The sequence below is a fragment of the Mugil cephalus genome, chromosome 7 (genome assembly GCF_022458985.1).
Source record: "Mugil cephalus isolate CIBA_MC_2020 chromosome 7, CIBA_Mcephalus_1.1, whole genome shotgun sequence".
NCBI lineage: Eukaryota > Metazoa > Chordata > Actinopteri > Mugiliformes > Mugilidae > Mugil > Mugil cephalus.
The window spans coordinates 27,675,097-27,698,904 of NC_061776.1; the positions used below are offsets into that span (position 1 = coordinate 27,675,097).

The following is a 23,808-nucleotide window of genomic DNA, read 5'->3' on the forward strand; positions in this document are numbered from 1 at the left end:
TATGTGTCCTACTGTGACTTCAGTCCCTGGGTAGCCTGCCGGTGAGAGGGAAAAAGGGAAGGAGGAAAGTATAGACGAAACTACTGCTGGTGTAGGAAGAACAAACAGGCTTAAGAGACTGCTAGGAGAAAACGTTGGTGAAGAAGAAGGTAAAGACATGGTTCTCTGCAAAATCACTAAGTCTACAGTAGTTAATCTCAGGTTCCTGCTGTGTTGCCCTAAGCAGGTATAAATGTTTTGTAAGATGTGGAGATGTTCAACCTTGGTATGCCTCTTCCTTTGAAATGCTTTGATGTCCCATTTGAAAGCATTGCTATTGATGTCAACAGGCCACTTTGCTGGTGGCCAGATATTGTTAATGTAATTCTGTAATTACATGGGACTACATCTGGAACACAACCTGCACTGGTCAGCTAACAGTGAACAAAAAAGGTCAGTGACAGTCTGCAGTGTCTGTCCAGTTCCACTGACAGGTCGGGGAGGCCGTTTGCCTCTTAGGCCATAAGACTCCACAACGCCTCCCTGTGAAACCTTATTTATAGTACTGCATTGACCTATGCACAGTCTTCTCACTCGGTAACAACAAAAATGCAGTGGGGTTCATTTTTGTTTCTACTTCCTGTTTCACTTTCAAGAATAGTGGCTGAAGCTTTCATCAAATTTTCGTCCGAATTCCGCCGAACATGAGTCATACCAGTGTCTATATCTCCAAACCTCCTCAGTTAACCTTACTGACTCTTTATTGATGCAAATCAATCAATTCAAAAATCACAGAGATGGAGAAGCAGCAGGAAATACTAAAGCGGAAACACACTACTACCCAGCAGACCAATCACAGCTCTTGCACTCTGCGTGTTACTATACAATGAAGGTCCGAACACCTAATCTTCCATGGGTAAATAAATCTACCTACCTACCTACCTACCTACCTACCTACCTACCTACCTACCTACCTACCTACCTAGTAGACTATGCAACAAGAAATACTAAAAAGCCAAAGTTGCTTATGTGTTGTGTACAACACAAACAGGCTTGGCTACTGTGTACCATACCCAGAACAACAGCTGAATTTTGGAAGGGCTAAAGTACATGATGAGGTACACCATTAGGACACTGCGGGCAATGTCTCAGTCCTCCACCAGAATTGCTCCCTTTAAGCTACAGGAAACAAAGTATGGTGCTGAACATGCTTCATAAAAATGAAACTCAATATGTTTGCTGCACCTGCGTATGTATGACCAAAGAAGCTGGGTTACTACCAGAGTGGAATGGAAAAAGAAAGCCAAAGGACCCCAAAGAAACTTGCATCTTTTTTCATTTAAGTTGGTCCATAGGCCCAGTTTGAGATCCTGGACTGCACTCTTGGAGTGCTGGGCAGACCACAGGCAAGTGCACAATGCTTTGTGTGGGCGGAAAAAATAAAATGTCTTGCTGTACTGTGAGTGTTGCACTGAGAGAAACAGAATCTGTGACAGCAAGTTTCACTAACTTCATCTGGTACAAAAACAGAAAGAAAGACACAAAGAAAATGTATGGAGCATCATGACGTAGGTTACATGGAGATAAAGTTCTTAAAAAAAAAAAAAAAAAAAACAAGGCTTTAACTCAGAACAAACTGGAATTACACAGGGACACAAAAAAACAATCTGGCAACTGAAAAGGGAAGAAACCCAACTAATAAGACACAGAAACCACTGACATCAATGTATGAGAGCGTTTCTTATGTGTATATTTTTCAGTTCTTTATTTTAGACACCATTGCAAGGTCCAAAGCATAGTAAAACATTAAAACAGAATAAAATAAAAACAAAGGACATTCTCTCCAGTGTTTTCTTAGAGGAGTACCTCAATGAGGTCCTGGCTGGACTAACTAGAGCTTCAATAATACCATTTCCTAAACTATCTAGACTTAGACTTAGACGGATTCACATGTTGGCACACTGGACGAAACAAAAAAGTAACTATCTGGGTATTCGCATCAACAGCCTCAAAGAGTCATTATAGGCAAATGTAAGCTGCTCTTCTTATACCTACACCACAAATAAGCAGTATAAATAGGTGTAAAGAAGGCTTTAAACAAGGAACATACTGAACTTGCAAAGTAACATGTTAGCCTGGGCATGTAGTTTGCAGCGTTGACGGTATACATCTTTGTCATCAGATATATATATCTGAGATATTTTACTTCTGCACACACCATGACTGGACTATTACACAACGAAAGCAGGGAATGTCCTTTTTTACTCAAAACCATATTATGTGCATACTTAAAGTAGCTGTTGTACTATATGGGCTAACAATTACCAGATCATCTGCATACATGAGATGGTTAATAAGAGAGCTACCAACCAGGCAGCCCGTAGTACACAAACTTAATTGAATTGACAAATCAAATTCATGTATACATTCAATAAGACAGGGGATAACAATCCACCATGACTGACACCGTTTGATACATAAAAAAGGGAAGATATTGCACAACTCCATTTCACGCTAATTGTCTGGTGACTGTAACTGTGACTTTTGGGACCCCTCTCTGTAGCAGTTTCCCATGGTTGACCCTATAAAAAAAAGTCTGAGAAGCATCTATAAAACACAGAGATACAGTTGAATTCGGACTCAGATATTTCGCAACCATTTCCTATGAAAAGTGAATATACATATTGGCGCCATGTTTCTTTTTGATTGTCAGATGTAAGTAGAAATGTATCAAGCCTTGTCATGAGGATACGTTCCATGACTTTGGAAGTTGTCCATGCTGTTCAGTTTCCCAGCTTTATCTTTTAGGACCAGAACTAGCAATATAGAAAGAATTGATTCAGGTAGCACTCCCTGAATAAGAAGCCTAGTAAAGCACAATGACAACAAAGGACAAAGTTTTTGACTGCATGTAAGTGTGTACTGCATGTGAGGGTTTCACGTGTATATGGGTTAGGATTTTAGCATAGTATGTGAATGAGTGTGGTTTCATATGTGTAGGTTGGAGGCTAATACTGAATGATGACGCTAACGGCACCTCATAGCAGATGGGACAACCACAGGCAGGTGAAACAAATCAGCAAATCAGGGAGCAACAGGCAATCACAAAACACAAAATACTAACACAGGAAGTAAACAAGACACAGACAAATGATGTAAGTGACTTTTCAAAATAAAACAGAAAAACCCAAACCTAACTAGAACCCTAAAACCATGACAGAGTATGGAGATGACTTTTCTACCCTAATAACTTTTCAGCTGTTATCTGTATGACAGATTTGCTGGGGATTTTAAATTAGGGATAAATGCAGATATGTATATCAGACCATGTGTTCACCCTCTCCTGTGCCTTATGAGTAAGTCGGCATCACCAGTGTGAAAATGAAAGAAAAAAAGGAGGACTATTTCTGGCTACATGTGAATATCTACAGGGACCACCAACCGCCAGCATGTTGCATGCAACTTCACCGTTTTTGATGCCTGAAGCAGCATGCCCTTGAAGGCTCAAGTGTGCTTGGCCATACATTCAGTCTTAAGATAAAGGTTGCACCTGAAGAAAAACTCATCTACTCAGCCATGAACTCATGTTTTTTGTTTGTATCACTGCACTCATCTCATCAATTAAACTCAACCTAGTAGAAATGTTTCTGCAATATTCCACAGCCAACAGAGAGATTCAGTATGATACACTCAGCTAACAAACATGCTCTCCCTGCGGAGAGGCGGCCTTTAGCATATCAATACCCAGTATTCTGACCAATCATAAAAGAGAGGCTGCTGGATCTGGTCCAATCAGGCAATGAATGCTTCAACACTGGTTCCAGTCTACACACCTGCTAGTTTGTGTGAGAAGACGCTGTTTAAAAGCTGAGTGTTCACGTGGAGGTAACAGCAGAGCATAACACTGAAGCCGATGAGCATCTAGCAAGAAATTAGATTGATTTGTTCTGTCGTCCGTCACCATTTTAAGAGCCCAGGAAAAGGAGTGTTCAGATGTTAAATTTTCTCCAACCAACATGGCCAAAAAAAATTCAAAGACATAGAAACAGAAAACGTTTAGATATTTTTACTTACTTGAATGCGTTAGTTGAAGCTGTTGCAGCACTATTGAGTGAATAACATATTTTTAATGCTATCTTTTCCTGCATGTCAGATCTAAATATTTCCATTGACAAAGTCAATGCTTCATTCATGTAGTCAGTTTGCAGTTGAGATTATTGTTTGCCCGAAAACCAGTAAGAGCCAAAAAAAGACAACACAATCCTCCATGCCTCACAATGGACACATTGTGATTTCTCAAGATTTACACATTTATTATTTAAAAAGCTTTTTAATTATTTATCAAAATATTTTTTCATCAAAGCATTTTTTTCATCGTGTTTCCAATAATGCAGTGCAATGCTGGTCCCACCTTTGTTTGCAGTAAACATGAATGAACACTATAGCTCCTCATTTGTGTGACTGCTGTCTTTACAATAGTCTGAAATGAAATATGACAAAAATATCAGTGACGAAGTAGCATGGATAATTCCAAACTATAGTTAACGATATTATTTTCCATATAATTCAGAGACGCTAACAAATGATACATAATACAGCAGAAATTACAGAAGATGGTTACATTAAGCACAAATGACTACATTGTATAAAGTCATCTTTGTATGTAGCAGTAAAAAGAAAGAGGTACACCTAATGAGGCAAAGGAAAATAAATTATTTTCTATGAGAACGAGATTATTTATATTCTCAAACCCAATCACTGGATTCATTTATTAATTCCCACGAATTCTCCACGAATTTCTCAGGCATGTTACGTGTGATAGGAACAGGAAGAGAAATAATCTGCTTTTCATATCTGTGCAAGAAAACATGCAAAGAAAAAAAAAAGTGGTGCTACCTGAAATTCTGTTGCATAACTCCTTGTGTACATCCTGTACATCCTGGCTGAACACAGAGATGATATCATCCTCCAGTTCCTCCACCAAGGTCTCGCACTACAACAAAAACACAGCAGCGAAAGACAGACTTAGCCAGCAGAAACAGAGCGAAGGCAGCCCGGCCATGCATACAACACAGACACACACACACACACACACACACACACACACACACAGTGTTTTTGCTGACACAAACACACACAGACACACACCACGTCTTTTTGCACAGTGCAGGGCGGTGTCCAGGTTTCCCTTCTGTTTGCCAAACTGCTCAGCCATTTTGAAAAGTCGCTGGTCACGCAGTGAGCTGCAGTTCAAGTTTTTATTTGTTTTATTTCAGAAGAAATTTTTGAGATTTTTCTCCTCTGAGGACCTTCTTGAGAAAACAGTGACATGACAAGTTTAAAAATCTTGGTTTGGACTTTGCTCTTTCTAGATCTGTACAGTCTGTGATGACAAAAAAAAAGAAGAACAATAAGAAAGATCAGAAGATGAATGATTATAATAGAAGTATGGGGTTGAACAGTAAACTGCTAAATATTATATAAAAAGCCTGAAACTGTTCGACGAGGGAGGCCTGGCCACAGGCTGCTAATGTGTTACACTACAATGAAGGCTTTTTGAATAAAAAAAAAAAAAAAAAAAAAAAAAATGCTTACTAAAACTAGACAAATGGATTAGTCCGGTTGTTTGAGAGATTTTGTCTTTGGAACAGTCTTCAGATCCGATCTGCTCCAACACTGGCCTTTAAAGGCAGACTTTCAGGTTTGATGTGACAGAATCAAGTTTGAGTAGAAACCTACTTTTACTCAACTTTATGTCACTGATTGTCTAGTTTTTTGTTTTTTTTTTGTCCCACTCTGCTCTTAATATGCTGTGCTGTTTTGAAATGTCCTTTATAAATAAAGACTTAATCATAGGATAAACAGTAGACAGAAATTTTGTCTAGAATGCGCAACACTCAAGATATACCAAAGACCTTCCAGATGTCATTCTGTAGGTAAACACACAGCAGGTCTTCTGTGTGGTATAGTGCAACCGAAAGCTATGTCATTAGTTCTTTTCAGAAAAGTCCCAGTCAAAGCCAAAGCAGAAAGTCACATGACTGTCATAATGTGGCAAAGTTAGCTGCTGCAGCAGCTTCCCATGCAGGCTAGTTATCATCCGAACAAGTTCTAGGTTCATTTTATACATGAACAAATTCAGTAGCAACTGGTTTCATGAACTAGCTCAGACTGATAATTGGTAATAAATATTTGCACCTACATGTGAAACTAGTGACTGAAAAAAATAGCTATCCACTATATGACTTTTCCATTAAAGACTAAAACAGTACATATAGTAACATCTTGAACACTTTCCCACATTTGACAGTAAAAAAGTAATATTAAAGGATGAGTCCAGCTTTTTGAAATTTTAATTTCTTGCATATCAAATGGTGAGGACTAACGAGGACCCATAATAAAACCATAAAACAATTAATAATCGGGTCAGTGCTGAAACAATAAATATATTTATATGTATACGTCTGATGGGTTTTCACGTTATGCCTCAGCATTATCAGTGATAACCAAAATAAATCACACACACAAATTAATATATACACAGTATATTCCATTTACAAAATGACTTGAGAGTGTGTATGGATGGATCAAGGTGGTGTGACCTGGCTGTGGACTCCTACGTGCACGTGTATCTCTACATTAGCACATAGAATTAAAGATTATAGTTCAGTTAAAAATATGATGCATTCTGTGGCTTAATTATGAAGATTTGCACTCACTGCGAATTTCAGGGCATTGGATGCCTCCGGCCCATCGAACTGGAAGTTGTTAAAGTCCGGGAAGTCGCCTGTGGTCACACCGTCTCTGGGAGCAAACCTCATGTACTGTTTTTTCTGGGTGTCGGGGTCGACATGGAGGGCGTAGTCACTCATGCTGTTGCATACCTCGTCCAGGAGCTCACTGAGGTGAATCTCAGAACGAGCGAGAGGGACCTGGCCAATCAACCCAAAGAAAAGAAGAAGACATGCAGTGAACACGTCGGGCTCTTTGTTTGCTGGTGTGAGTACTCTTGTCCTGGGCTCCAGTCTGTCCTGGTTCTTGTGTCATATAACATCCCTCTTATTTTGTTAATGTAATATGATAGGGAAAAAAAAAAAAAAAATCAAAAATACACTTCCGAAGACGGCACCTGGATGGACCCGAACAACAGAAACACTAATAAACTGGTGCTGGCAGAACACCTTGGAGCCTGGGTTGGGCCTGTATCAGCTGTGTAACACCACAGGAGTCTGTGTAGGTCAGCCAGATGACCTCTTGTTTCCGCTGTGTTTTCTCAACCCACACTAACAAACCTCAACCTCCAACTCTGACTTTTAACCTGTGTGAATACCCTCCCAACCTCACCATCCAAAATCTAGCGTCCTCTTCCTCCCCCCTTTCAGGACAAAACAACGAGGCGCTGATGTCTAGACATGTCTACACAGGTGCTGCGCTCTGCTCCCTCCGTGCCCCGGAAGGATATCGGTTGACAGGGGTGATGCCCGGGGGTTGAGGGGGCAAGGAGGGGGCACTGAAAAGGCTGAGGTGGAGGGGGTGGGTCGGTGCTCTTTATACCTCCAACTGAGCTGAAAACAAACCAAAGGAAGGGTTTGGTTTCCTGAGAAGGGTGGGGCTGGTGGAGGAGAGTGGAGAAGCAGGAGGCCTCAACAGAAGCCAAGTGCAGGGTAAACAGCCCATCTCCTCAGCCCCCGCCAAGCCTTTGCTGTGTCTTTTGGCCCATTCATTCTCTTTCCATCCTCCGATGATCAAAGGAGGAAATCTTCCTTGTATTCTCTGGTCAAAAGGTGGAAGGGTGGAGGTTGGGGGTGTGCGGTAGTGGTGAGAGGGTGAGGGGGGAGTATACACCATAAAGAGAAAGAGGAGGGTTGGATAGAATCTTGCAGATGATCTGAATTTGTAACAAAGTGGATACATTATTCCCTGACCTCTTTTGTTTCTTTTTATGTCTGGCTGTGTTCCCTTCCGGACCTAGTCTACTGATTACATTACAGACACACACACAGGCGCGCACACACACACACACTTGAAAATGTCAAAAAGTGACAGAAGGCCTTCCCACCATCTGTTTTACAACAGTTACTTCCTTTGCATTTGTGTTTCTTTGACTTTTCATTTTCTTAACAGAGAGCTTTATAAAAAAAATGAAATAATGCCACCTCCTTAAATCCGGCTTCATTCTGGGGTCATAGTGTAGGGCCAAAGGCTGTGAGGGGGAACAAGACACAAGAGATGTAGTTTCTGTCGACCAGTGATGATGGGATTCACCTATATAAATCTAAATCTGATTGTGACCTTGACAAGTAGCAACATTTACTCACTCAAAGAATGACATTACAGACACTAGTTATTTTTCTAAACCAGTCTGGTGTATACTTGGATCTGATAATTTCTGATAATAAAGATCATTATTGACTACTTTATCAGTTAATTCATTGTTCTAAAATGTCAGAAAATTGCACAAAATAATTGTCTAAATACTTCTTAGCTCTTAAGCTGGTCTATCAAATGATCTTTTATTGTTTTACCATAAGTGTGAAGGCCAAGGATATTCAGTTTGCTGTTTCGTTCTGTCTTATTCAAATCAAGGTTTAGCGGCTTTAATGTCTTTATTTTTCATTTTTTATATATCTGTATCTACTATTTTCAGAATTAGTGAGGTCACTGAGCTGAGAAAACTGTGAGCCATTGCTAGCAAAAATAAACCACGGGTCAATTCCTACCTGGGACTAGGCTACTTTGTATTAAGACCAAATGATAAGGGTAACTCAGTCAACACAGATGAAAATCTATTTATTACCCACATTTGAGCATTTCACCTGCATCGTATCACACCTACATGACATGTTGTATAAGTCGTCACTCTTGACTCCTAAAAATGTTTTGAAATTCTTTTGAAGTTCTGTCAGGGTCTTCCTTTTAGTCGTGTCCCAGTCTCATTGATGGAGAGTGAAATCAATCTTGCAGGAATTCCCACAGGACTCCCCAAAAAAGGTCAGCCCTGTAATCTACACATTATCATCATCATCATCATCATCAGCAGCAGCAGCAGCAGCAGCATTCAGCCCGCTGATGTGGATATGTGCTGTGTCACTGGGTCAAGTATCATTAAAGAATTTATGGAAGTAGACCTCTTGTTACCATGTGACTTCTGTCACTTGCAGCTAAGCATTTGCATTTTTATTAAACACAAATACCATTACCTATACCCCGATTAAATGTCAGAAAGATATGAAGATATAAAATAATAAATACTGTCCAAACTGGTGTGTAGTTATTTTAAGGCTGGGAAATAGTTTTGGTTTTCAACTAATTTCACAGGGGTCTCTAATGTCTTGGTAGGTAATAGAGCACATAGTTAGGGAGTATTATTACAAGAGTTAAAATGGGAATATTATTACAATTATCAGCAATTATTTTATGTTATGTTCTAAATGTAAAGTGGATAAATCAAATTGAATCCATTATTATTGAATATTAGAATGACTATTATTATTGATGCATGTACATGTAACAGTAACTGAAGATAATTTGAACTTTTGAATTCTTAAACATGATGACAGTTCATCTTATTTACAGCTAGTACTAGCTAGCTAGAATATAAAGTACTTGTTTTCTTTTGTATTGATTTATTTTTTGCCTAGTATACAGATCAAATTGGCAACTATTTTACTAATTGCATCATGTGAGTACTGTTTTTCTCTGTCTTATATTAGTGTAGATTTAACACTGGGAGATTTTAATGTTAAAAATATTTAGTTGATAAAGAAATTGTTCTGCAATGTCTTATGGTCACTTACAATGGTTAATAATAAAAAGAATGATCTGTTGCTCTAGCCATATTCTTATTGCCATCAGTCATGTCCTTTCTTGTTATAGAGTGTGAATTTAAAACTGTATGTCAAATAAGACCTCCCTATCAACCACCCCACCCGCTGCCCCCAAAAAAAGACTCTTCTCCCCCTGCCCGACAACAAACCACGTCGGTCCATCTTAGCCCCTGGGCTTGGGTCTGAGTCATTACCATGCCATGCTACAAAATGGTTTGGAATTAAACCCCTTCCTTGCCAGTTGTAGCAGCGTGAAAGGGATCTGTCAGTCATAGCGTTGTTTGAAGAATGGGGTGGTGGGGGTGGTGGAGTGGTGGTGGTAGTGGGGTGCGACCAGTTGGGCCAGAGAATAGGCTTCTCAGGGATGCTATCCTCCATTCAATTCCCATTGGACAGGGAGCCATTATTGCACCAGTGTGGACAGGGGCCTTTCAATTTCATTGTCCCGGTGATATGGGCCAATGAAGACCCATAAATTAATAATAATAAAAATATTGTCATCAAAGTGGTGAGTGGAAGGAGAAGCTAAAATGTAATTTTGACCAATATACCTTTAAAATCATAGAATAGTGAAAAAAAAACATGCATGAAAAAGCAATAACAGTAAAATTATCACTTAATTATGACAAAAGAAAATACCAAAGCAGATTATAATTGGCTGCCAATTTAATGATATGCATCACTAGAACAGCATTAAATATTAGCCCAGGACTAATCAATGCTGGTAATTTGAAAGAGGATAGAGAACAGGTGAGGTCTGCTTCGTAATTATACGACAAGCAAAATAATTATGTAGAGAAAGCCAAATACAGAAAGAAAGAAAACTTTTTATTTTAAAGTATGACGTGTGGTTTGCTTCAGGTGATTGTGTCAAGGCATTAGACTTAGGAAAAAGGTGTATTTCATCATGCTTTTTTCCCCAATTATCAAACATAATGTATACTAATCTCTAGATACTGTCAGGGGTTACAAATAAAAGAACACACAAAATGTTGTACATAGTGTTGGTTTTTTCATTTACAGTGAACAGTGAGCCCACTTTACAAACTTTATCTTTTCATGTACTAATGAAGGAAATGCTAAATTGTGAAACTCCACGTTGTTACAGAAGGAAATGGAACAGAAGCTAGTCTGAAGATATCTTAATCAATCAAGGGCCCAGGTGTGGACAGCCTAGCCTACCATGCACAGAGAGAATCTCTTGGGCTGACTATGGCAAGAGAGAGAATTTAAGTTTATTGGGGGACACAGACTGGAACCATATCTCAGTTGGAAGCAGGTGAGAGAGAAACCCCCTTTTGCTGGGCATCATACTGATGAATGCACTGGAATGATCCGCTACTATACTTAAAACCACAAATATGGGTATGTAACCTAATTGGTGTACTTTTGGAATCTGCAGAGTGCACACAGGTTCACTATTGTTTAAAACCAGATTTCAAAACCCACTAATATGGTGCATCACCAGTCCTCTCATTGGAAATATATTTCAAGGTAGGGCTGCAATGACAATTGGAAATTGATGTAATTGATTACGGAACAGGACCAGTAGCTCAAAACGGTCAAAATCCCAAAAGATAAAAATACAATTCATAGCACTATGGCACCTTGACATGGTCGCTCCAGTCTCTACACCATAACCTGACGTGCACCACGAAAGAAATGTAAGTAGTGTATTGCAATGAAGACCATAATGGCTGTGATTGGTCAGAAATGCGTTTCTTTGTTCACGTGACTAAGCAGCCAGACAAGCACAGAAAGTTCTCCTTTGCTCATACACACCATCTACTCAGACATCACCTCTATGTCACGAGACTGCTCCTGGACAGAGAGACACCGGGACGGTAGTAAAGAAGTCCCAGCAGAGAGAATATCAACAGATGTCCTTTGCCTTCTCTGGATGACATTGCAAGCTAAAGCTGCCTCCACATTAAAAGGAAATTTTTAAAGGACAGTGCGAGTTACAAGGGCTTGAAAAGCAGGACCAATAGATTTAAACCCAGTCTCGGCCATCAACGCTGCTAATTCATAATCAAATGCAATATCTTGTATTATTTTTAAATCACAAATCACAGTTCAAGCTGGGATAGACTCCCAACTGTAGCTGTAGCTATTTGGACCATTATGTTGAATTTAGTCTCATTATTAGTTGGTGGTCAGAGCCTGGGAATTGTTGTTGTGCCCTTATCTTTTTTTTTTTTTTGAGAAAAGAACAGAGACTCTAGAACAGATGCCAACCACAATGCTTATCACTAGCATGTCAGCACATAAGCTTCTGTCTGCATGTACAGACCTCTAAAACTAAACAATGTAAACGTTCTGCTCTATGTGGGTCCAAACTTTAGCTAGATTATCCTCACAGCATAGAGGTTGTTATTCATGGAGTCTCCATGTATGTCTGCTACATAGGGAGACAACAAGTCACAGAATTTAAAACATACTCTATGTATGCTAATTAATAATTCACAAAATATAGTACAATCATCTTATTAAATGCACTCAATAAATCTGACTTTTGGTTGAACAGTATAGTTTGGCAAAACTTACCAAGTTCATAGATATCGTGTTTAAATACTGAATAACATTTATTGGGATAGATCAAGTTATATTTATTGCTACAATCAACTTCTCAAAAAATAATCGACTAATCGAAAAAATAACTGACAGATCAGTCGATTGACAAAAGAATCGTTTGCTGCAGCCCTAGTTCTGTGACTCAATCACAGATCAATCCAAAACCTTTTTGATAAGAAGTTTATCGTTTGATCATGGTCATGAGCACTTATCATGCTGGTAGCTAAATCATTTTCTCTTGCTTCCAGTCTTTGTGTGTGAAGTGCACAAAGGAACAGGACATGGATAATGTCGCTTACACAGACAGCTCTTAGTCAGTAAAAGTAAAAAAGAAGCTTGCATTTCTCAGTATGTGGAGGAAGTCAACCCTTCTTTTAAGAAGCCAGTAGAGAGAAAGCACAAAACCTCTCTGAGTGAGGTGACATGCAATCTTTTTTTAATTCAGTCACATTTCTGGGCCATGATATTATGTGTCACTTTGTCAGCACACCATTGTGCATCTTCTCATTCTCAATGCATGACTTCCCACCGGTCACTATGAGATCAACTCGCTGCTCCAACTAAGTTCAATGTCTTTGGAGGCCTTAAATGTGTCATTGTTGCTGCAGGCAGGTTTAACTTTTGTGCCACAAAGCAGCTCCATACCCCCAGGAAGTCCTACTGTGAGGAGGCCAAAGAGCAGAGACTTAAAACCTGCAAATCCTCCTCACTGATGGCATCTAAGCTGTGACATCCCTCCCTCTCTGATTCACACTAGGTCGAAAGCTGCTGAAAAGAAGGGAGCAGGGAGGGCATGGGATCAAGGTTTGGGTTCTTCTGGGGCTCAGTAACATTTGATTGACCTAACAATGCAACAGGTGGAGGTTAGTGTCAACTCAGGGCAGAGGAGGAGCTCATCTCTGGAGCAACAACACTCACTAGAAATGATACCAACCACAAACAGTTTTCATCAGAAGAACTTATCTGTCTTATAGTAATAAATACAACAATACATATCTTGGAAACTATTTCTGTAATAAGGCCAAACAAATCATGGTCCCAGATTGGCAGATATGAGGATGCGTTGCTTTTCCTATTGCCACAGTTTGTCATTTTTGGTTTGTGTCATTGCTTGGAGAAAGAAATCAAGAGATTACAAAATGAAAAAAAAAAAAAAAGAAGAAAATCCTTAGTTACCGCTGGAAATCAACTCTACTGGAAACAGCTATGTATAAAATAAATTTGTTCAATTGTTGTAAACAATAAACACGTTAGAAATACAGGTTATCACATCAAATCAAAATAAACACTGCAAATGCATTGAACAATGAGTAATAATAAATGAAAGTAGTATTAGCAGTTTTGATTAAAATATCTGGGTATTCATCTACCAGTGGTAACCGAATTTTGTCTGTTACAAACTGTAGTTTGAAAGAAGTGAACCAGCATTATGGGAAGTACAAATGCTGTTATGAAATGCAATATTGACTCACAGGAGTACTTTTGATAGAACATACAACTAAAATAACAACTTTGTTGTTCGTGATATGTATATTACACACTTGAAACATTTTCTGATTTTCATATCATTATGGCTACTATAGTATAACCTGCAAGTATGTTGACTTGATGTTTGCCAGGTGAATAACATTCAATAAAAGTTTGATACATCATATTTAATTGAACATTGCATTACCATGTTTTACTATATAAGCATGTAGGGAGAATTTATTGGTGTAGTTTTTCTTGAAATGGCACACATCCAAAGACATTCAAATGAACATAGCTATGGGGCGAGCTAAATGAAACCAAAGCAGGACCCACAGGGGAAAGAAGAAGAGTAATTAGCAATCATTGCTCAATTAATCCACCTTTATACAAATGCTTAATGAGAAGCTAGGAACGACACATATAAGAGCCAGATAACAGCACCATGAACAACAACTTCAATTTCTGTCTGGGTGAGATACATGTAGCATCCATCAGGGGGCCCAACAATCATTCTAACCAACATAAGGCTGGTTAGTTCAAATGTGTCAAGGACTATCTGAGTGGATATAGAACTACTTTTAGTGGATTATGGGTCTAATTTAGAAAGATCGTAGAAAGGTCCTTCATTGAGTCGAGACCCAGCAGAGAAACCAGACTTGAGTCATTTTTCTGGGTCCAGCTCTCAAAGTGTAGTGGTTTTCTACTCATAGAAGTATAGTTATGCCGTACGTGAATATCCAATCATAAACTGAAGCAATACATTTCTCCATCGTATGACTCTATCGCGCTGTCTGCAAACAACTTGGGCAGATTATGGAGGAGAATGGCCATCTCAAAAGCTTAAAGCTTGGTGTATACCATAGTCTTTGCGGATGGCCATACCATAACATTCTCTGAACTCACATTAAAAGATGGCACTTAAAGGGTGGAAATTCCATTCAGAGTTATCCTGAGAACCAGTGACGTTAATTGTTCTTCAAAGAACAACAGGTATTGAAGCTGAGCCCCAAAGACACTGCTAGAACTGCAACTCTTTTATAATTGGCATTTAAACAATTTAATGATTGATTGCTCTCACAAATTGTTATGTTACTGTCTTGTACTGTAAGATGCTGTAGTTTTCTCAAGTATACACATTTTCAGGAATTTTCAGGAACCACAAATAAACTATTCCATGAGAGAGATAAATTTGTACAAACACCAAACATGAGGCTCAAAACCATTAGCTCACATCAGAAAGGAGAAGATCAGGGGTAGTTGAATTACACACAAACATTAGCAAGCAAATAAATATATAAAAGGTTAAAAGTGTCTACATGGCGTCTGCAGTGTTAGAAATGTTAGCTGGGATTATTAGCTAATGTCAGATTTAGTTGACAGGTTACAGCCTGATGCCCGATGGATATACAGCACAAAAAGTTTTCAGACACCCTTAAAATTTTACACAATCTCAAATATTATCATGAAATATTTGTTGTACAAAGCTTTTTCGTTTCAAAAGCTGTGGCTGCATTCAACAGATACAGACAAATACAAATTATATTTATTCTGTTTATTGTTTAAAAGAAAAACTAACAAAACTAAATCCTTGAGGGATTCAATATATCAGTCCTCAACATTGTTGCTGTTCCTTGTTTTAGCCATTTTTGTTTCTGAAGTACTTTCAAATGTACTGGCTTTACATAGACATGAAGCACAGTAACAGAAAAATGTGTCTTAATAAAAAGCACAACCTTTATTAGTGAATCACTGGAACCAAAATGACCCAATACTCAAAATTTCCTATGTATTTTTATGGAACCAACCAATTTTAAATTTTTAATGTCTGCTTTACGATTTGTTTAGGGCTGTACTAAAAGACATTGCACTTAAAGACCTAATAGTGATTCTTAATGTAATATTTCACAAATGCATGGGGCGTCCGAAAACGTTTTTCCACCATTATACCCATCTAGATTCCAGGGACAGAAAGTCAAAAGGATGTTGCCTCTTTTTAAATTACTGGGTACTTGTGTTGGGTTGTTATTTTGACATTATGGATGACACCACAGAGACTGAGAGAGAAGGACAGAAGGGAAGAGAAAGTAAGAGAAACTGAGAGAGCAGCAGAAAAAGAGAGAGAGGCACATGCTGGAGTAATAATTATAAGGTAGCTTCTGTTTTCCCATTTGATCGTGAACACAATGTTTTTAAAGAACCAACCAGTGTGTTGTTCTGGATTTAAAATATATGACTGTTAGTCCAGAGAGGGAGTGATCTTAATCTGATTTAACATGAATACTGGACTTCAATAAGGATGCTCTCCAATCTTTTTGTCACAATTGTTACTCCACACATTCATATGTTTAAAAAGCTTTCACCTGCCAAATAGTGCAGTTATCAGTGACACTCTAAATAGGGGTTGAAGCCCAGGAAATCAATAGTGGTGCAGGACACCGCCTGATAGCCTGGTCTCTAGGCAATAGATGATGTCTGGCTATAGTGACCTCATTATTTCAAGAACAATAATTTGGATCTATATTCTCACTGTGTTCACACAGCATCACACCTATACAATCACAACAACACTACCGATCAATCTACTTTGACTGCTATGTGACCTCCACATCCCTGAATACAGCTTCACTGTGAATCACGAGATTTAAGGCAGGGAAGTATTTGAGGTTTGTATAGGCTAATTCTTAATGAGAAAAGCCCTTGTAAAGAGAATGTTTGTGTTTTTGTGTACCTTGGAAAATGTTATTTAACTGTAGTAAATACATTAAGAGTAAGACGAAGACAAAGCCCAAGATTAAGGATAAGAAATGCGTTCCTATGGATAAACTTCAACAATAGAGCTGCAATACTAGCCTCCACTGTTTCAAAATGCTTCTGTATGAGCACTGACAGGAATTAGCAAGACACATGTAAATTATTATTAGAAAGAATTAAACTCCAAACATCCATCCGATGTTACAGACCTCATAGTACCCTGGCATCGCAACAGATCACTTCAATCTCAAAGTTCTTTTGGTTCCTAGAGTTTCTAAAAGTAGAATGGGAGGTAGAGCCTTCAGCTATCAGGCTCCTCTTGAGTGGAATCAGTTCCTATATTGGGTTTGGAAAACAGACAACGTTTCTACTTTTAAAGTCAGGCCTAAGACTTTCCTTTTCGAAAAGTTTATAGTTAGGGCTGGCTCAAGCGACACCAAACAATCCCTTAGTTATGCTGCTATAGGCCTAGGCTGCAGGGGGATGATGCACTGAGCACCTATGCTGAGTTCCTATCTTCTAGTTCCTTCTCTCTTACTACTCATGTATGTGTGTGCTACTATAGCATGTTAACTGTGGCTCCCTTGTGGTGTGAAGAAGAGCATCTTGCCCAACACATCCTTGGAGAAGATGGGCAACAGCACCAGAAGACCACAATAAATGCTACTCACATCAGTTAGGAACAGGAAACGAAAAACTGTAGGCCACACTGACATGCTACAGCCTACCTGAACATTGTTGCTGACGTTTTCTATCCTTCTACACCACAGTGTGCCATTCTTCTGATGTCTATTTCCAGGAGGATAACGGGCTATGTCACAAAGCTTAAATCCTAAGGTTTCTTGAAAATGTCAATGAGTTTTCTTTATTCAAATAGCCTCCATAGTCACCGGATCGCAATCTGCCACTTTTGGATTGTAGTGAAATAGAAAATTTGCCAACAACACTGGAGTAAATGCATAATGTTACATCGTTAATATGGACCAATCTATAGAAACTACTATGAAATGTTTCTAGCGAATCTAGCGATCAAATCTATGAGACAGAGAAATTAAAGCAGGTCTACAGAGAAAAGAGGTGTCCAGTCCAGAAACTAGCAATACGATGGTCAGAGAGTGTATATAGTCATGGTTATGTACTGTGTACAACAGATCTGGATGAAGAAGTACAATAAAATGCACTTTTGTCCCAACTGGACAGTCATAACATGTGGATATAAAGTTTCATCACAAAGGTGGGGGGGGGGGTCTGTGTACTTTTTGGTCATTCAAGTTTGGTTTAAGACTTAATAAGTACTAACCCTAACCCTTTTCACTTGTTGTACCTTTAAATTTTAAAACACATTAGCAGGAATAAAATTAAGTAGACAATTTAATTTTGTTGAGAGGCGTTTAACCAAAAACAACCATCTGACATGCAATTTTTACAGAGAATTTTGGTATGTGCACCATTTATAGTCATTGTGTAAGTGTTCTCAGTGCCTCTATTTGGTACTAGTTGGGTAATCTGCAATGTTGTGACAGAGCATTTTACAGTCAAGGCTGCTCAGTACACTGTGGCTCAGCAAACATATACTTAAAGAGCCACATATAGCTAAGGATTATGGTTAGACTGTCCTTATTAACACATTAGTGTGCTGTACCTTTTTGTCTTTCATGGTTCCATCAGGGTCGAGTCGAAAGCTGCCAACATTAATGGTTTTCTTTGGGTCCACCTGACTGATTGAGTAGGTCAGTTCATCCACAATTGCCTTGCATGCTGGGAAACAGAGGTCGGCATTAGTGACGGCAAGAAAACACACTGCAGTTCACTATCAGGAGTTAACAGAACATTAGCAGACAGAGTGTTTTAAATGAAGTTCTCCAAACATTTACAGGGATTGCAACAGATATCTGAACAATACACTATAAGTATCAGATGACAATGAGCTCCTGACAGTATAGGTGACACACATACAAATCAACTGTCTATAGACAGTTGTAATTAATCAAGTATTTTACCATGATGCTTATATGTCCACGGTGTGTTTATAGAGACACAAAATACGAGACAATTTTCTGCTTTAAGTTTTAAGTAGTCAGATTTGGATAAGTTTTTCATGTCAGAAGCTTTCACCCTTGTACAACACAGTTCAGAGGATGTTGCTTAAATGTTGCCTCTTGACAATCAGTCAAGAGAGTGGCTTATTTAGATGGGACTGATGAATTTCACTCAAATTGACTCCAGCAAAGCTGACTAACTCTGCGTTGAACAGCATAGATACTTGGTTTTGCATCTTGCTTGGTAACCACGCTGCAGCAACTACAACAAATTACATTTTGGCTGAAACACAGATTCTACGGTCCTTCTCCACCAACAATGAAGGCCGATTGCTGAAATTTTCCGATTTCCATGACACAAATTAAAGAGTTGCCAATCATCTTGCCTGGGACTTAGTCGTGATCGTTCTGGAGTTCGTTTTTGACCTTGAATGACTCTCCTCTTGATGCTGTTAGAGAATTTTACAGAGCCCACTCTGCAATATTCAAGGCACTATAGAAACCATCATACATGTACCTGTGTATGTATAAGGTCAAGACTGCACCACTACAAGAACCAACATTCATCTATCTTTCTATCTCGGTCTTTTAGTTGTAGTGGCACCCTGTTGCATAATATCATTTTCTTAACTTTTACAACTTTCATTCCGCTGAAAGCCACATCTCCATATGGTTTTCAATGCACACTAGGGCTGGGTGGTATGACCAAAATGTACAGTATATCACAGTATTCTTCAAAATTCTGATGGAATCACGGTATATCACAGTATTTTTTTTCATGCATAAATACATGTTCACAACGCGTTCTAAAATTAAATCTGAGGACATTTACAGTTCAGGGATAAAAAAAGAAGGATTAAATGTCATCAACATGAAATGAAGAAACTGGGGCAAAGTTTCAATTATTTTGACATATTTATTCATATTTATGCTCAAGGGCCCTCAATTTGTGAATTTAGTTTGGACTATTGAAATAATAAGAATAATTTATTAGTATTTTTAAGTGATTACCAGATCACGGACTTCCACTTCAAGTTCTCTTTTGACAATTGCACAGGTGGGTTAGGACGCTCCTATTTCACCTGGCAATGACAAATACTATTTTCTGATTGGCTGATTGGTCGCTGATTAAACAGAGCAGGCTGCCTTCACTCTATGTGCAGCGAGTTTTATCATTTTTCAGCGTGACAAATGTCACGTGTGGTGTGACAGCGTGTGAATTTATTGAAATGCATGAGACTTTAGAGCCCTGCTCAAACATATTTTAACTGCTATGTCTGTAACGTCAATAATAGTGCAACCAGCTACCTATTTCGGCTGTAGTCTGCGTGCAACATTTTTTTTCTTATTCATAAAGCTAAAATTAGGGACATTTTCAGGGACAGCTTTAGACTGGGGACGGGTCATCCAGAATGGAGACATGGCACAAGTTCTTATGTGTTTTCAGGGTCTTCTCATTCTGCTGCAAACTTTCCACCTTCAACGCACCTCACTGTCACACCATTCGTGTTTAGAAGCGCTACATTGAAAATGGTCCGGTCTGAAACAGTGTGTCACAGCCGAGCATTCCAGTCACTGTACAATCAAACACACCGCTATGCCGGCATATTAAAAAGTGATATCATGACAAAAAAAATATCCGTATTCGGTATGAACCGGTATACAACCCAGCCTGTAATGCACACTGTGAAAAAACTGCAAATCATTAAATCTTTTAAAGGTCACAAAGGAATATATAGTCCTCCCTTTTCATACTTTGGAACAGTGCTCTTTAGCAGTGTTCCATTTTTTCTTGCTAGGTTTGTCACCCTGCAGCATTGGTATGTTTCAGTGAGAGCTCTGTGACTTACCAGAACAGTAGAGCATTTTTTCCCTCTTCCCCTGGCAGCTGCTGATTAAGACGGATAGAACCATCACAGAAATTTGAATAATCCATGAGGCCATATTGATAACCTAACAGACAGACAGACAGACAGACAGACAGCCTGGTTAGACACACCGTCTTTACATCTGTTATTTCAAAACCACAAACAGTGTTGTACGTATGGCAGTGACTCGACAGTGACAAAGACTCACAGAAGGGTGTTTATATTTTAATCTTTATTTATTTGTGATTCCCTGCCCCTTGTAGCTACTAAGTAACATAAACTCTGGCCTAAGTGCTCTCAGCAGGCATATTTTATTTCCTTCTCAGCCTTCGTCATTAAAAATACATTATGAGTGTGAATTCAAAAACGTTAATGAAAGGCAACTGGAATAATAGAGTTTCTCAGGAATTTGCTTGAGCTGGGGCTACACCTACAGGTGTTCCTATTTAAGCCCCACCAGTCCTTTACAACAAAAGTTGCCTTTCTTTGATGTTTTTGGATATACCATGACCTGGATGACTGAGAACCTTCACAAATGTATGAGTGTAAAATTCATTGTAGGGAACCGATGAAGGATGTAGAAACGTACTGGGAAGGTTTTCCAAGAAAATACACCTGAGTTTTAACTTTCACTCAAAAGTTTCTTGTAGCCTACACTTTACTTTAGGAGAAGGGAGACAACACGGTCGGTTATAGCTTCATATTGTCAAGTTAGACTTCCAGATACCAAAGCCAGGGCTTCTCTCCTCATAAAGGTAAAAGCAGTTCTAAACACAGGTGAGATGGGAGACACATGACCTGAAACCTGCTACCGTTGTGCCGCTGTGGGCAGGCGGGTCTCATATTGTCTGGGCCTTTGGGATACTTTTTTCTCACGACGTGAAAAATAAATAAATACATAAAAAATGGTAGGCTACATAATTTCAATAAACTCTTATTGGTTAAATGTACAGCTTCGCCCTTCGTTCAAACGAGAACGGCTCAAAATAAATGAGATTAAATAGTATGTTGATCCCTGCTGCTGATGACAAATACGTCAAGTTAATTTGGAACATGCTTTTCTTGGTAGTTGGCCAGTACACAAAACACATTACATTCATGTGGGAAACAGTTGTATGGGGTAAACTGACCGGTTAGCAAACAGCTTGTCTTACCTGGCGTGGAGAACTAGCTAGACTCAGCAATGGATGTGGAGTCGTTGTGATTCAAACTACAGCGATGTTGAATAAAATGATGAGCTGTCATTAACAACTTTCTCTGTACATGCTTATCTCTGCTCAATATAGGATTCCTGGCATGGACGTTGACGAGTTTCATTCACATTACTTCACAACTTTTAATTTTCCGGTTGTAAATTTCAAAGTAAAATGTTTTGATCGAAACGTTTCCGACCATTGGTAATACAAATACGTTAACATAAGTATATGTTTGCAAACTACCTCAAACTCAGTTTTTCCTCTTTTCCCTCTTTTCTCTTTTTTTTTTAACTATTTCATGTTGTTCTCGGCACACGGTGAATTCTACTTTTACCTTGAAGGTACAGTCAGCTCACTTACCCTCTCACCCTGCCTCGTCACCGCCGCCTTGACGCAGAGGTATATTTACGAGCTTGGCTGTGGTGGAGCCACGTTCTGTCAGACGTCTGCCCGGACAGCCAATCAGGATCCAACCTCAAAGAACACAGACCAATCAAACTGCGCTACTGTCTGCAGGACGTGACTTATCAATCAATACTTGAGAGTATGGTATTAAAGAAGTGCCATAAAAAAACAATATGGTATGTTAATATGGAAATATAACTTAAATATCTTTCAGCTGTTTCTCTGTGATGAAGTTATTGGACACCGAATTTCCCTCGGATCCCCCGGAAGGATAGTGAGGAACCATCATCTCCCAGGAAGAAATGTGGTTAGGAAAAAATCAAATCAAACTTTATTTATATAGCAGTTTGCATGCCAAACAAATGCAAACCTTCGCACAAATAAAAGCACAAAACATTATAACAAGAAACCAATCAAGAACCTCCGAGCCCCCATCCTCCATAAGTGTATGTGCGAGTGTCTGTATGTGTAAATACAGACACTTAGAAGCACACTCACACATACACACACAACACAGGCACACACACAATCACACTCATATACACACTAAAATTTGTGTGGCAGCCCCCCACGAGGAAACACTGGAGAACTAAAAGACTAAATAGTAAAATGGAAAATAATTAAAAAAAAAAAAAGATAAATAAATAAATAAATTAAAACACCCTTTATCCAGTAAACAGATATTATAAAAGTAAATAAATAAATGTAAACCATGTAAAACACATGACATAACTAAAATCATCAAATGTGATAAAATTGAATTAAAAACAAATAAAATCATGTAACACAAAAATCCTGATTGATTGTGATCGATGATCACTTACACCTTTGGTGAAATCAATTTGAAGTACTATGGTCTGTGTTTGCTACAGGTGGTCAGGTCTGGGTTCAGCAACATTACCAGGTTATTCCATCCATGTATTTTTTCTTCCCTGACGGCACAGGCATATTCCAAGGTGAAAATGCTGGAATTCATGGGGCTCAGATTTTGAAAGACTGGTTCAGGGAGCATGAGACATCACTTTCACACATGAATTTGCCACCACAGATTCCAGACTGTTCCAGATTGCGCAGTGGTCAGACTTTCCCAGCATCAATCAAAGATCTTGGTAAAACTTCAAAGCGGGGAGATGCGATATGGGATTCAAACATTGGACAGAAAACGACTAAGCAAAATAAAAGATTTATGTAATGAAGGGACTCTAATGTCATTCCAACAATTAATAGATAAACATGACCTTCCCAGAAAGCACTTTTTTAAGTACTTGCAAATTAGAAGCTTTATATATTCCCAAATGAAAACCACCTCAGAACCTACTATGTCCACTCTTGAAAAATTCACAGTTAGCCATTTATATGATAGAGGACAGTTATCAAAGTTTTATGACATACTATTAGCAGGCTCCAAAGAGAACTCAATTTCGTATTTAACTGCATGGAAGAATGATCTTCAGGAAAACATCTCTGTGGAGGACTGGGAGAAGGCATGTCTTCACGCCCAAACCCAAACTATAAACACTAGATTTAAATTATTGCAATATAAGTGGTTGTTCAGGACCTATATTACCCCAGTTAAATTACATAATTTTAAACCTGAGATCCCTGATACTTGTAATAAGTGCACTGAAGAAATTGGCACACTCTATCATTGTATGTGGGAATGCCGAAAAATTCAGATGTTCTGGAAAGAGGTGCTGGA

The 23,808-nt window shown here is 38.8% G+C and overlaps 1 protein-coding gene across 1 annotated transcript; it reads right to left on the reverse strand.

The window, feature by feature from the left end:
* Positions 1 to 4,268: 4,268 nt before the first annotated feature.
* On the reverse strand, positions 4,269 to 21,827 carry cnpy1 (canopy FGF signaling regulator 1). The gene is made up of 6 exons (XM_047588506.1): positions 21,663 to 21,827; positions 20,491 to 20,593; positions 18,244 to 18,359; positions 6,699 to 6,911; positions 4,876 to 4,972; positions 4,269 to 4,459 (listed from the first exon to the last, which is right to left on the reverse strand). The coding sequence occupies exons 2-6, from the start codon at positions 20,582 to 20,584 to the stop codon at positions 4,419 to 4,421; spliced, it is 561 nt and encodes a 186-aa protein (XP_047444462.1). The 5' UTR covers positions 20,585 to 20,593; positions 21,663 to 21,827; the 3' UTR covers positions 4,269 to 4,418.
* Positions 21,828 to 23,808: the final 1,981 nt, after the last annotated feature.